The 14,613-nt window shown below is 40.5% G+C and overlaps 1 protein-coding gene across 1 annotated transcript in view; it reads right to left on the bottom strand.

Annotated features, from left to right (window-relative positions):
* Nucleotides 1–8,365: 8,365 nt before the first annotated feature.
* NXN (nucleoredoxin) overlaps nucleotides 8,366–14,613 on the bottom strand; it is a 230,416-nt gene continuing 224,168 nt past the window's right edge. The window contains exon 8 of the mRNA XM_089668446.1: nucleotides 8,366–9,602. Coding sequence (XP_089524572.1) covers nucleotides 9,420–9,602 — 183 coding nt within the window. The 3' untranslated portion in view covers nucleotides 8,366–9,419. The remainder of the gene's footprint in view (nucleotides 9,603–14,613) is intronic.

The raw sequence follows: 14,613 nt of genomic DNA, 5'->3' as shown, positions 1-14,613 counted from the left end.
AGGTTGCATGAAATGCAGAGGTAGGAGAAAACCAGGTCAAGGGTGTTGTCATCAGAGTGAGTAGAAGCATGTATCAGTTGCTTCAGGTCAATCTGCTTGAAATAACAAAGTGATGCCTTCCTTCCAAGCCCTTTCATTTCTGTGTGAATTATAAAATAAATATTTTAAATAATGATGCAGCTTGCTCTACTGGAGTGCCATTACAACAAAAACTATAAGATACAGTCTGCTTTTTCTTTGTCATGCCATCATGTTTTCTTTCTTATTCAGTGAACAGGCATCTGGTGCAACTTTCAAATATATATATTTAATTGTTTATTTTTTATCAATTAACACAATTGAAAGTAAATAAACAGAAGAGAAATTCAAATCACTATTGAATGTGACCACCCTTTGCCTTCAGTACATCATAAATTCTTAAACTCTTCTAGTTACACTTGCACACAGTTTAAGGACCTCAGCAGGTAGGCTATTCCAAACATCTTGGAGAACTAACCACTGATCATCTGGCGATGTAGGCTGTGTCAAATCTTTCTGTCTCTTCATGTCATCCCAGACAGACTTGATAATGTTGAGTTCAGGGTGGGGAAACCATCACTTCCAGGACTCCTTGTATAAATATTTTAATGAGAGTGCAAAGTCAGAGGCCCTTGAAAAAGGATAAGGTGGAAACCAGTGCTGAGAGCTAGATAATGGTCAAGACCCAATTGTAGGGAGGCTAGAACACGGGATACAGAGTAATCTCTGACAGAATGAACTGCACTCATACTGGGCAAACTATGATTTCCAGGTACAAGAATACATTTTTCTGGTTGTGGTTTTTCTTGCCTTGACCCCTTTTTATCCTTTAGGACCTGGGTTTCAACAGCCATGCCATTAAAGCCAGAGACTGTGAAGCAGGGTGGAATAGAGGAAATGAGAGAGCAAATCTGGGAAGCAGCCAGGGGTCTTCTACAAGAAGCCCGAGTATGTCTGTGTGCCAGGTTCTTCTGTTCCAGTTTGATGGCAGAAGAATCACTATCTTCTTCTCTCAAACTATTTTGTTATGGTAAAAAGCTCAAGAGATAACTAGAGCATCCGAGGCCACAGCTAGAGGATCCCTGGCTCTGGACACAAACAGGGGTAGATTGTTGTTTGTACACTGCTCAAAAAAAATTAAAGGAATACTTTGAAAACACATCAGATCTCAATGGGGAAAATATCATGCTGGATATCTATACTAATATGGACTGGGTAATGTGTTAGGAACGTAAGGATGCCCCATCATTTGATGGAAATGAAAATTATCAACCAACAGAAGACTGAATTCAAAGACAACCTGAAAATCAAAGGAGAAAACATGATGCAGCAAGCTAGTCCATTTTGCTGAAATTTTATTGCAGCAACTCAAAATGGTACTCAGTAGTTTGTATGGCCCCCAACGTGCTTCTGTGCATGCCTGACAACGTCGGAGCATGCTCCTAATGAGACGACAGATGGTGTTTCCTCCCAGATCTGGACCAGGGCATCACTGAGCTTCTGGACAGATGGACCAAAACATGTTCTATTGTACTTAGGTCAGGCGAGCGTGGGGGCCATTCAAATGTATCAGTTCCTTCATCCTCCAAGAACTGCCTGCATACTCTCACCACATGAGGAAGGGCATTGTTGTCCACCAGAAGGAACCCAGGACCCACTGCACCAGCGTACGGTCTGACAATGGGTCCAAAGATTTTGTCCAGATACCAAATGACAGTCGAGGTGCCATTGTCTAGCCTGTAGAGGTCTGTGCTTCCCTCCATGAATATGCTTCCCCAGACTGTCACTGACCTCACCACCAAAACGGTCATGCTGAAACAATGTTACAGGCAGCGTAACATTCTCCATGGCTTCTCCAGACCCTTTCACTTCTGTCACATATGCTCAGGGTGAACCTGCCCTCATCTGTAAAAAGCACAGGGCGCCAGTGGAGGACCTGCCAATTCTGGTGTTCAATGGCAAATGCCAGTTGAGCTCTATGGTGATGGGCAGTGAGCACAGGGCCCACTAGAGGACATCAGGCCCTCAGGCCACCCTCATGAAGTCTTTTTCTGATTGTTTGGTCAGAGACATTCACACCAGTGGCCCGCTGGAGGTCATTTTGTAGGGCTCTGGCAGTGTATTTGGAGGCTAGGATGTCCACAACCAGAGTCCCTTATTTTTGGTATGAGACTGAACACATCTGGATGAACAGACCATTCTCTTTGGTCCAGACAGTGACAGCTGAGATAATCCGCCTACCATTAATACATCCCTGGGATGTGTATTTCAGAAATCACTGTACAGTGACTTTCTGTTCATGAGAGAATCTGGTTTGTTTCCTTTTAGGAAGCCAGGCACCTTATTCCCCCTTGGCCATTGATATATGCCTTTGGAATGCTAGAGGGAGCTCCAAGATATTGATGGGAAGTTTGGCCTCGTCCCTTGAAGTGTCAAGGATTGAAAGACTCCTCCCAGCCCTACGTCTGTTGTAATAACCCCCCAAATGTAGGGAAGGAAGGATTTTACCACTGTCAGAGTTGAAGTGGTGATCTGTCAGGACAATAAATTTCTTGTTTGGGGGATAGAAAGGTGTAGGTCCAGAGAAGGAGCCTGCTTTTTCCATGCTGACAAAGTTTTCCTGCAGAGTTCTTAAATGGAATTGAGTAAAGGGTATTGCCATGGTGAATCTCAGTGTGGGATTTCTTTTGGCTCTTAGAGAAAAAAATACATTTTTTGGAAGAAATAATTTTGCCTATTTTGTATCTAGAATTAGACCCATATACCTTAGATGCATAGCAGTCTGGAGAGCAGATTTTTTTTTTTAAGTTCATCACCCAGACAAGGGCCTGGAGCAGTTGAATTGTCTGTTAGACATGCACTGAGAGTTGTAAGGGGGATGCATCCTTCAGAAGGTTGTACAGATAACCTGTCACCTGGATGCCCTGAGTTCTAAGAAGGGAAAGTAAGGGTGCTAAAATCTCTGTGAACACCCTGGAAGCAGAGGACAGGCCAAAAGGCAATGTGATAAATTGGAAGTGGTTGTATGTCACTGCAAATGTATAAATCACTGATGAAGTAGGTAAATGGGAACATGCAGATGGGATCTTGGATGTCCACAGCTGCCATGTGTTCTCTTTGTTTCAGAGAGGCAATTACTGGCCTTGCTGATTCCATAAAAATATTGGAGTGTGAAGGAGGTTGTTGAGGGGTTTTAAAGAATAAGTTCACCTTTTGTAACATGTTACACCCATAGTCAGGATGTACCATGTTACAAATGCACCAGCCTCCGCCCCCTGGGTACCCATTTTGACAGCAAGCAGGGGATCTTCTCTCTCCACCCGTTTGCTGTCACAATCCCTCCCACCCGGCAGCATAATTAATTGACAATGTGTAAACTGCAAGTACCATCAGCCTTTGCGGCTGTTGCCTTGTAGTTCTCAATGAACTACCAGGATGCTGTTGAGCGCTCTGGTAGCCCATTGATTACTCCTGTCAAGAGTGTAACTGCCTGCCAGTATCAGAGGTACACAGTCCTAACGCATAAAAAAAAAATGCTTTTTTTTTCTTACAAAGAAAATGTGCATTTATTTTTTTTTTAAAAGAGGATCCTTTAAGTCCAGGATTGGATGATTAACTTTGTTGTGTTTTTGTACTGTGAACCAGTTTGAGTAGAATCCATTGGACCTGTCTTGTGTAGGTACTTTTACAATGACTTCCTGGGGCAAGAGGTGTTTCAGGGCCTTTTTCCAAAGCTAACTGGCTCTGGACAGTTTTTGGATAATTTGACAAAAGAAAGCAGTGAGGAGGTAACGCTTTGAAGTTTAACTTGTAACTTTTAGAAACAACTGAACCCACATGTCTAGGACATCTGTGGTCCAGAGAAATGCAAAGTGCAATAGATGTCCCCCACTCTTAGGATCAAGGGCTTTATTGGGAAGAAGGCTTTGTAGAGGGCTTAGTGGCCTTTGTGGGCTAAGTTTTGAGCCAAAAAGGAAGAGCTGAACTTAGATTTTGAAGTTGAAGCCTGGGAAGTGAGGAGATGCTCTGCATTTAGAGGAACCAGAAGCACCTGAAGAGGTGGGTTTTGTTACCTTTCTCTGAGGAAACTAAACATTTCTACCTGTGACTTCTTTACTGAATTGGTCAAGTTCTTCACCAAACAGGCATTTTCCCTAAAAAGGCATGTGTATGAGGTGTCTTTTACAAGCAGGTTCTGCAGTTCAAGCTTTTAGCCAGAGAATCCAGCGCATTTGGACAGAGAGGAGTCATCCTGGATATTTCTATCTCATGCCGTGTTCCAGGGCAACTACACAGAAAAGAAATACAGAGGGAAGCCGCTGTAATTGCTCTGATACCACACAATACTGAAGGACAGGATGATGGTGGTTGCTCATAGTTCAGTTAGCTGCAAGTTGATATTTTGAAAAAGCAGCAAGCTGGTTGCAGGGTTGGGCCTGCCAAGTTAAAGAGCATCTGAATTTTTCTGTCCGTATAATTTTTTAGAAGATGGAACATCTTCAGTAGACACAGCGAGGTATTTGTTCAGGACAGAAATGGCAGGGTCAACCTCGTAAACTTTTTTCAACTGGATAAAGTTCAGAAAATATCTTTGGGGGTGAAAATCCTTCCAGGAGTAACCCAGTCATCCGCATATTCTGTTTATGAACAGGGAAGGTTTTGGAAGGCTTAGTAGAGCTCTTGTTCCCCAAAGGGGCATGACAGAGGCGAGTCCACCTATCCAAGGTCAAGACTTTTGTGTACAGAGGCAATGTGTTTTTCAGTAATAGCAAGCATATTGCAAGAAGCAAATTCCTCCAACACTACTTGTATGTTCTTTATAATACTGTGAATCAACGTAATCTAGAACCAGTATATCAGGATCCAACTGTGGGTGAGAAACGGGAGTAGAAGAGGTAAGGCATTTTTTTTAGCTCTGGATATGGATGGCTGAATTAACCACTTGCCATCCTAAGGATTTACTCCCCTTCCTGACCAGGCCATTTTTTTGCATTACGGCGCTACGTTACTTTAACTGACAGTTGCGTGGTCATGCAACGCTGCACCCAAATTAAATTTACATCCTTTTTTCCCACAAATTGAGCTTTTTCGGTGGTATTTGATCACCTGTCCATTTTTTTATTTGCACTATAAAAAAAAGACCGACAGTTTTGAGAAAAAAAATATTTTTGACTTTTTGCTATTAAACATGTCCAGTATAAAAGTAAAAAAAAAATCAGATTTAGTCATAAATTTAGACCAAAATGTATTCTGCTACGTCTTTCCTAAAAAAAAATCCCAATACGTGTAAATTAATTGGTTTAAGTGAAAATTATAGCGTTTACAAATGGCGGTATAGATACTGGAATTATTTTATTTTTTTACTAGTAATGGCGACAATCAGTGACCCTATAGCGGGACTGCGGTGGACATTCTGACACTGGGGGGGGGGGGGGGGGGAAACGGACTTGGTGTCACTGACATCCCCAGTGACACCAATAAGTGATCAGTGCTAAAAAAAAAAGCACTGTACTAATGGCACTGGGCAGGAAAGGGTTAACTGTGTGCAGGGAGTGTTTTATTAGGGGGCCGTGTCTGTGTGCTTTACTGTAAGCACACTGCTTTGGATGGCTGTGCTGTGCACAATTGGCTTCCTGGTCTCCACTACAAGTGAGGGAATTTCTCTATAGGGTGCTCAACAATTCCAACTGATGCAGACCTGAGGAACTGCCAACAATGCTGCCAGGATTCCTGGCCATCCACCTAGACCATACTCTTAAGAGTCTGGCACACTGCACATACTGGTTGTGCAATTGGTCTGGATAGGGAAAAAGAACTCTGTACTGTACTTGTCTGGTGGGCAGTGGAGACCAGGTTAGGAAGCTACCTGCAAAGGGCCCACCCAGGACAACATTGCATTCACACCTGCACTTTAGAGGACAAAATAGTACCCTCACATGTGCTCACCAACATGGCTCCTGCACATGTGTCTTTAAGGTTCCTATGTGCTGTTTGCTGTAGTTTCCTGCCCAGCCAGGTGGGAAAGGCCCTAATGAGGGATATCTCTGGTGCCACTGAGAAGAGACTATCTTAAAGGGCTCACAATCCCGATCCATTTGTTTGGGTACTCAGTGATGGAACACCAGCTGCACAAAACAAACTTATAACACCCTGGGCAAATGATGTGTAACTTGCCCACTTCAGTTAGGTACATTTTCCCCTTCTGATGAGAGGGGGATCTTTAAGAACTTCGCTACACCAAAAGTGGATCAGGGTCTTGGACCTGTTGAGCACCTGGCAGTGATACGCATGCTGCACCACATACCTAGATGTGTTGCCTGTATGCTGAGACTAGTGCCACTGTAACTATCTTTGCAGAGGTCCAGGTACAGTCCCTATGGCATGAAGTTAGTCCGGCAAGCAGACACACTTTACTGCAGTGGCCTAGTGCAGCCTGCAACTTTTCTTGCTGGGAGATTTCACTGTTCCCTAACTACAGTCTCTCACACAGAGAGATATATCCATCACCTAAGGACACTAGCAGAAAAACATGAGGCTTGCATGGAGAGAGGAGTTATGTGAGGGAGTGCTAAAGGATTGGCTTTGTCAGTGTCCAATCACCAAAAGGAGTGAAATATTACCTGCTATGATTTGAAGACCAGTGTTCTGTACTGTACAATAAAGAAAGATGCTGGCAAATGTGACATCAGTGCAATGAATCTGACTTATTTATTCAGTAAATACCATGTATTGTTCTGTAGCCCTTTACTTACCTAGTATTATCTATTGTGTTTATCCCTTAAAGGATAGGTTCATCTTTTGGATAAAAATAATAAATGCACGCTTTTTTGTAGGTAAAAAAATGTGCATTTATTATTTTTGTCTAAAAGAGCCTGGAAAGCATTGCACCAGTGATCAGTATATTTTTGATGCCATGCAGATCTTCTGCAGACCTGTCAGAATATCTGCTTACCATACAGAATGTATGAGCAAGCAGATATTCTGACAGGAAGCTTTAATGAACTGCCACAGCACTCCACAGCTCATGGAAAACTACAAGCCCACAGCCACTAAGGCTGCCGGGACTTGCAGTTCATTCACGGAAGTCCTTGAATGAATGACATGGATGTGTGGGCAGAGCCCTATAGGGCCACGCTGTTGTCAAATTTGACAGATGGTATGGGAAGAAGTTTCCCGTACTATCTGTCAAAGGGGGGGGGGGGGGGCGGCTACAGCTATGGGAACATGTTTCATGGTCCACCCTAAAAATGGGTGGACCATGTAACATGTTCCAAAGGCAAACGTATCCTTTAAGCAGAGCACAGAGTGGTAAGGTTAAAATGATTATGAAGGTTTTTTTTATTGTTTTCAAATAAACAACATGTTATACTTACCTGAGTGGTTTTACATAGAGCTGCTCTGATTCTCCTCTTCTGGGGTCCCCCGCTGGCTCTTCTGGCTCTTCCTGCTTTCAGAGTGCCCTCACAGCAAGCCACCTGCTATGGGGGCACTCACATGTGCTCGGTCCTGAGCAAGGCTGTGGGAATCTATTGACACGCAGTGTGTCTTGTCACTGGATTTGATTGACAGCAGCAGGAGTCAAAGGCTCTCACTGCTTTCAGTTCAGTGAGCAGGGAGAAAGAAAGCAGCTGCTCTTGGGCACAGCACTGGATCAAGATTGGGCTCATGTAAGTACGGGGAGCTGCACGTAAAAGGTTTTTTACCTTTTTACCTTAAAGCAGAGAATAAATTAAGGTAAAAAACCTTTAGCCTTTACAACCACTTATATGCATGGTCATAAAGAATATTCTACAAAATGCTTTCAGTTGCCTTACAAATGAAATGTATACTGTTCTAGGAGGAAATGTTATTATCATTAAAATTCTTAATGTTGTACAACCTTATTCTCGCAGTTAAATAAATCTGTCACAACAGACAACAACCTTCTGAAAAATACTGACTGACTGTGGTTTTAATGCTTTGAGTCACTGACAGGATCAAATATACAGCAAATAAAGTTGGAGGGAAATCAGAACTCAAAATATGGAAGCCAGTGGGCTGGCATTTTAAAATAAGCAGTGGCAGCCATCATTTTTCTCTTTATGCAAGATTTGCTTCAAAATATTGGGATGTGTTGCCTCGGGTACCCAGATTTTAAAATTTTTATTAAAAAAAAATTGAGTGCAAACACTTGACTCCCACAAATACTTTCCCTTTCCTTTCTTTTTATAGGAAAGATCTATTATTTTGGCAGAAATGTAGCACAATAAGCTGAGCATGCTATATCCAATCACTAATTCACAAAGTTCCTCATTTGAACATCAATACACATCTCTGCTTGTTTAAAGCAAGATTAAAAAACACCATCCACAATGCCAATTTTATTTTTACCCAAAACACCAGGAACTTCATTCACAGGAAACATGTGAGGGCAGCGTGAATACTACAAGACCAAACCTGTATGAAAATAATGAGCTGATATTAGTGAATCTTCCAAGTAGACATTACATGTCTTTTGCAGACAGTGGGTCTAATGATTGTACAAGCTGCAACAATTGTATGTAAATTCATTTGCTACCGAAGAAAATTCAGGTTTGTGCTTTAAATATATGTTTTTGTGGTATGAACAGCCAGTAAAACATAACCTATAAGGATTAGACCCACTCAGCAATCAATGGTAGATATGTTTCAAGCCAAAGATGTGGTTATCAACATAATACTAGGAACAATGGTGTACAGTATTGTTTACTTTTGTAAATCAAGTAAAAATAAGCTAACTGCAGTTTTGTCAGTATACTGGAGGCTGATTTCATACTGGTTTCTGTTGCTACAGTATTCTTTGAATTATAATATTAAATAAGCCAAAACTGGTCACGTGCATAACACAGCTAATTCAGAAATTGACAAACGGGAGCACGGAATACTGATGTGTTCTACTTGCTGGACATTTAGCTTTTTATATATAAAAAGCACTCAAGCAGGCAAAACATTGACAAGTTGCATATTAAAATTGTATGTGAATAGGAAAGGAAAAAATGGATGGCCTAAATATGGCTGAGATGTAACAAGTAAAAAAAAAAATATAATAAAGGTACAAATTGTTAACACTTTTCACTGATGCGGAATCAAAGACTCTAATACCAAAAATTAAGAGTATACTGCTTCTGACAAAAGTGACAATCAAATCCGGAGCCAGGGTAGAAAGTGACTTAGTACTTGGTGCTGCTCTCTGATGAGGCATTTGGCAATATTTTATAGTCCTGGAGGATTCGACTTTAAAACGACGAAACGAAAAAGGCACCCTGAAAAGGCGTTCTCAGACGAGAAAATATTTTAAAATCCATGTGGCAAGAAGAGACAAGCATTGTGTATTTTCTTTTTAAATAATAATTCTTTCTGCAGGGCATTAATACTGCATCTTGTTAGATTGGTTCTGGTTTCAGTTTTTCTGCTAGGAAATCGTTGACAAAACTCTCCACAATCTCAGGAGTGATCTCCTCCACATCCATGACATACTTTGCTCTTGCAGACATGTCCAGTATGGTAAGCAGAGGGGCAGCTTCTGGGAGGTTTGTGAAATCTCGAAGGGAGTCTGTCATGTCATCCTGAAACAACAAAGACAATCACAACATTCACTTTGAGTATCAAAGAATTTGTATAAAATGAACAGCAAAGATTCACTATGCTTGTAATTTACTTTAATATTTTGTTTTATGAGAATATCTGTGGCTGCTTTAAGACTATTCATAAAAACCATAGACCTGTCATAAAAATAGACAATAGTTGTGAACAAATATAAATTAAAGGCAATCTATCCTGAAACTTAAAGCCTAACTCCAGGTTTTGTGTTACTTTAAATAATTTGTTTGAGCCAAATTGACCTAAATAAACTATTTCCTTTACCAATTGCAGCAACTGCTCTTAGCGAAGTATAAACTGTATGTAGCATCAGCTACATACAGTACATAATGATGTGTTCTGGAAGCAGTATGGGGACTTCCTCATCTGTTCCCAGAACAAAATTGTTTTGGAATTACCACAGTTCAGTCATTTACAGGAAGGAAGGTATGTTATCAAAGAATACAAGGCTTCCTCTGACTGGCTGAGGTGGAGATCATGACATCGTCAGCCCATCTCAGTCAATCAGTGGAAGCCTTGTATTAATTTATAAAATACACAACTTCCTCTAAATGGCTAAGCAGTGTTCGGCCCGACTCAATTTTGTTCTCGGAGCAAGACAGGAAGTCGTTGTACCACAGTGCTGTGAACTCTATGTAGCTGATGCTACAAGGTTGGCCCAAACAAACTAAGTAACACAAAACGTGGAATTAGGCTTTAAAGTGTATGTAAACCATGAGAATGAACAGCTCTTGCTTGCTCCCTTTTGGCCTGTTAAATATACAGTGGGTATAGAAAAGAATCACCCCACTTTAAAATAATCACATTTTGTTGCTTTGCAGCCTGAAATGAAGACAAACACAGTTTTTGTTTTATCCAGCTGTATTTACTCAGTGCAACTTATAACATTCCAAGTGAAAGATATAACACCATGTCAGAAAAAATTTTAAAAAGTCAAAAACTTAATCACTGAGTTGGAAAAAAGGATCATCCCCCTCCTAAAAATTACTTGGAAACTCAATCAGATGTAGCTTCTTAATGGCACACTTAGCCAACTGGCTTTCAACTGTGATCAGCTGTGGTCATTTTGATTAGCTCAATGTGAAAAGAGCTTTTCTGGAGCATTTCAGTCCCTGTAGTGCAACTGAAGCAAACAACTATGGGTGTCAAGGCACTGTCAAAAGATCCCCAAGATAAAGTTGTGGACAGGCACAAGTCAGGAGAAGGATACAAAAAAAAAGCAAAGGCCTTATCAATGCCTAGAAGCACAGTTAAGTTTATTATTAAGAAGCGGAAGGTATTTGGTGCAACACAGACCCTCCCTGGATGAGGACATCACTTCAAACTAGATAAAAGAGCCAGGAGGAAACTGGTCAGACAAAGAGTGGTCATCATGTGCATGTGACAACCTCACAAATTCTCCACATATGTGGCTTGTATGGGAGGGTTGCAAGAAAAAAGCCACTCCTCAAGAAAGGCCACATGCAGTCACCACTTTGCCAAGGCACACCTTGAAGATTCTAAGGCCACATTTAAAAAGGTTTTATGGTCAGATGAGACTAAAATTGAATGACTGGCCTCAACACTAAAAGATATGTCTAGCATAAATCCAATACAGCTCACCATCCAAATAACACCACTCCTACAGTAAAGAATGGAATGGTGGTAATATTCTGTTATGGGGGTGTTTCTCTGCAGCTGCGACTGGAGCACTTGTCAGGGCAGAAGGAAAACCAGATGAGGCAAAATACCTTCAAATGTTTGAGGAATATCTGCTGCCCTCTGCCAGAAAGTTGTCAATAGGAAGGTTTACCTTCCAACAGGACAATGACCCAAAGCACAGCGCAAAAATGACCACATAGTGGTTGAAGGAGAAAAAGGTGAATGTCCTTGCATGGCCTAGCCCAGGCTTAAATCCCATTGAAAATCTGTGGAATGACTTGAAGACTGCAGTCCACAAATGGTCACCATCACATTTTACTGAACTTGAGCAGTTCTGCATAGAAGAGTGGGCAAATATTGCAAAGTCCAGATGTGCAAAGTTAGTAGAGACATATCCCAACAGACTACAGCAAAGCAAAAGGTGGTTCAACAAAATAATGACACAAAGGGGTGATCCTTTTTCCAACTCAGTGATTCTGTTTTTGGACTTTTTACATTTTTTTCTGACATATTGATGTTATATCTTTCACTTGAATGTTATAAGTTGCACTGAGTATATACAGCTGGATAAAACAAACAGTGTCTTAATTTCAGGCTGCAAAGCAACAAAATGTGAATATTTTAACCCATTGTATAACTGAAAGGTTTTTTTCATATCTGTTTGAGAAGTACAAAAATACCTTTTGATTTTGCCAGGAATCTTGTCAGCTGATACTTTCCTGTGCTTGCCTTGTATCATTTACATTTTCCCAGTTATCTCTTGAGGACTAAAGAACCTATCGCTAAGGTGTCAATGCTGAACCTCCATACATACAATATGAGTGCTGTCACCCTAGGATAGAAGTGAGTTACTGACAAGATCACCAGGTAACAATAAAAGAAGAAAAAAAAACCCAAATGCAAGATATCTAAGGAGCGATAAGCTGTAATATATAGAAATGTTGTTTAGAAATACTTTAACATGACCTTGTACTCTTTTTTTTTTTTTTTAACTTTTAAAAACAGAAGTCATTACGAAGAGCAGGGCTTTTCTTTGACCTTGCTAAGAGAGAGAGTGTGCGTGTGTGTGCGTGCGTGCGTGTGCGTGTCCGGCCAGCAGCTGCAGTAGAGGGAACATGTTACAGTATTCATTCTAAAACCCGCTTTAACATGTTCTCAAAGGTGAACTTATCCTTTACAGGATTCAGAAACAGGTAAATACAGTAGCTTGATGAAAATTCCTTCAACTCTCAGTGCTCCTTTTCAGACTTTGCACAAGAAGGAATTAATTGATAAATAAGTTCTAAGTATATATATATATATTTTTTTTTTTTTTTAAATGGATTAGCCTCAGAGTCATTCCTGAAAAGAAAAAGTAAACTATATTAATCTGTCGTTTTTTTTATAATGGTAAAGCGACTATATTTTTCTATTCCATTGTAAAATTCACGAAATGCAATAGGTGGAAATCGAAAAAGGCTGCTGAAATGCTGACACTTAGCACAGTGACAGCAGTCTGTGTTATTAAATAATGCTGTTATTGTTAACAGGGTATCACTCCTGTAAAATAACATATAAAAACACACAAAAAAACAGTAAAGCCCTTCTCAAATAAGCGTATATTCTTTTTTTATACATATATTTGGTTTGATTTTTACCATAGCATTTATCAATCTACCAAATAAAGCTTCCTTATCAACTACACATGCAATTCTGTTTCTCTTCACTAGAGGGTACCAGCCAACCCGCTGTGCAGCTAGAGAAGGGGCAGTGCCAGGACAGTACGCTGAAAGCTGAGAACATGGTGAGACACAGAACAGGAAATTCCAGGATAAAGTACGTAGATATACAGACAACACCTCTACAGGGGATGTAATGGGCCTTGTGCCAGTTCAAATGCCATATTTAAATACAGAATTGCTTTGTACAAAGTGTATGTTTCATTCTGTCTGCAATGCAGAAAGAGATGTTGAGGAGGGTCTTAAAGCGCTTGAGCATTAGAAACAGGATTCTACGGTAAAATATAAGAAAACAAGAGAGGTATTCTGCAAAGCAGCATGCTTCCCTATTATATATCTATCTCAAAATAATCCTTACTATGAGCATCCTCTGAAGTCTGTTGGGTCTCTGACCGCTGATTACTGTTCAATGCCAGTCAACATAGTTGTAGTGAATAAGTAAATAAAAGTTTTCTCTGTTAGAGCGACAAGCACCATCACTGCCGGGTGTTCTCAAAAAAGTTCAACTCTCGGATATTTTTTTAATTAAAAATGTCCCCCCGGAATATGAAAAAAGGCAGTCCTTGCTGCAATACTCACCTCCTGTCCAACACCACCCCACAGTGAATCCTTTTTGTCACAAAATGTACTCAGTCTAATAGGTTAAAGAAGAAGTAAACCCAACATTTTATATTCCTGATATGTGCCTGCTGTACCATGTATTTGTATGAAAGTATCCTGTTCTTCTTGTATTGCTTCCTTTGTGTGAAATTCCTGGTGTTCCTGCCAGTACCTCTGCTTTCCTAATAAAAACTGACCACACTAAGCAGGAGAACACACCGTGGTCAGTTCTCTAGCTGTGCTGGGAATTCAACCTGTTCTCCTCATATGACCAGACTTGTTCTGACCCTCCCTCCCCCACGCATTTCACATGGAAGATCAGTGTGCTGCTGTTTCTCTTCATTTTGCTCTTATGCAGTTGAAAACAGAAGGAATCTGATCACTTATAAAAAAAAAAAAAGGGGGGGGAGAATGGGTGGGTGAAAGGTATTTATGATTTTTTTTAGATCTATACACAAATGTTTTTGATTTTCATTTCTATTTTATACTGGATGGGTTGTTTTACAAGGTGAAGATTTACAATCACTATAAATGATGAATGAGCACACTGACAGCAAATTTGGCAAGTTCATTACCACGCAGTGCTGGGCAAACAGTGCAAGGAAAACTAAGTGACACATTTCACCTAAAGTTAAACAAAATTAAGGGTAAAAGTGTTTCAAGGCTCCATTCACATTAGGGCATCTTTACAGTCACACGATTCCCAGTGCGACTTTGATCTGACTTTACATTCTCTGGACCAAAGTCGCATCAAAAGTTGCACCAAAGTAGTACAGGCACCTTTTTAAAAGACGCGTTGATTTGAACTGGTACCATTGAAAAGAATGGGCTGTGACTTGACATCAAAGTCGCATGACAAGTTGCACAAGTGTGAATGGATCCTCTGCTGGGCAATGAACTGGGTTTTTTACAGAGAACTGATAAATTGCTACAGTAAGTACATTTAAAAGTTCTGATGCAGCATTTTCTCATTTAAGGCAGAACACGAGAAGTGAGATCTTCACACACTCTTACTGCA

The sequence above is a fragment of the Staurois parvus genome, unplaced genomic scaffold (genome assembly GCF_062004578.1).
Source record: "Staurois parvus isolate SC_StPar_1 unplaced genomic scaffold, SC_StPar_1.0 ptg000058l, whole genome shotgun sequence".
In the NCBI taxonomy this organism is placed as follows: Eukaryota; Metazoa; Chordata; class Amphibia; order Anura; family Ranidae; genus Staurois; species Staurois parvus.
The sequence above is the reverse complement of the archived record's forward strand: the minus strand, read 5'-3'. Positions and strand labels throughout refer to the sequence as shown.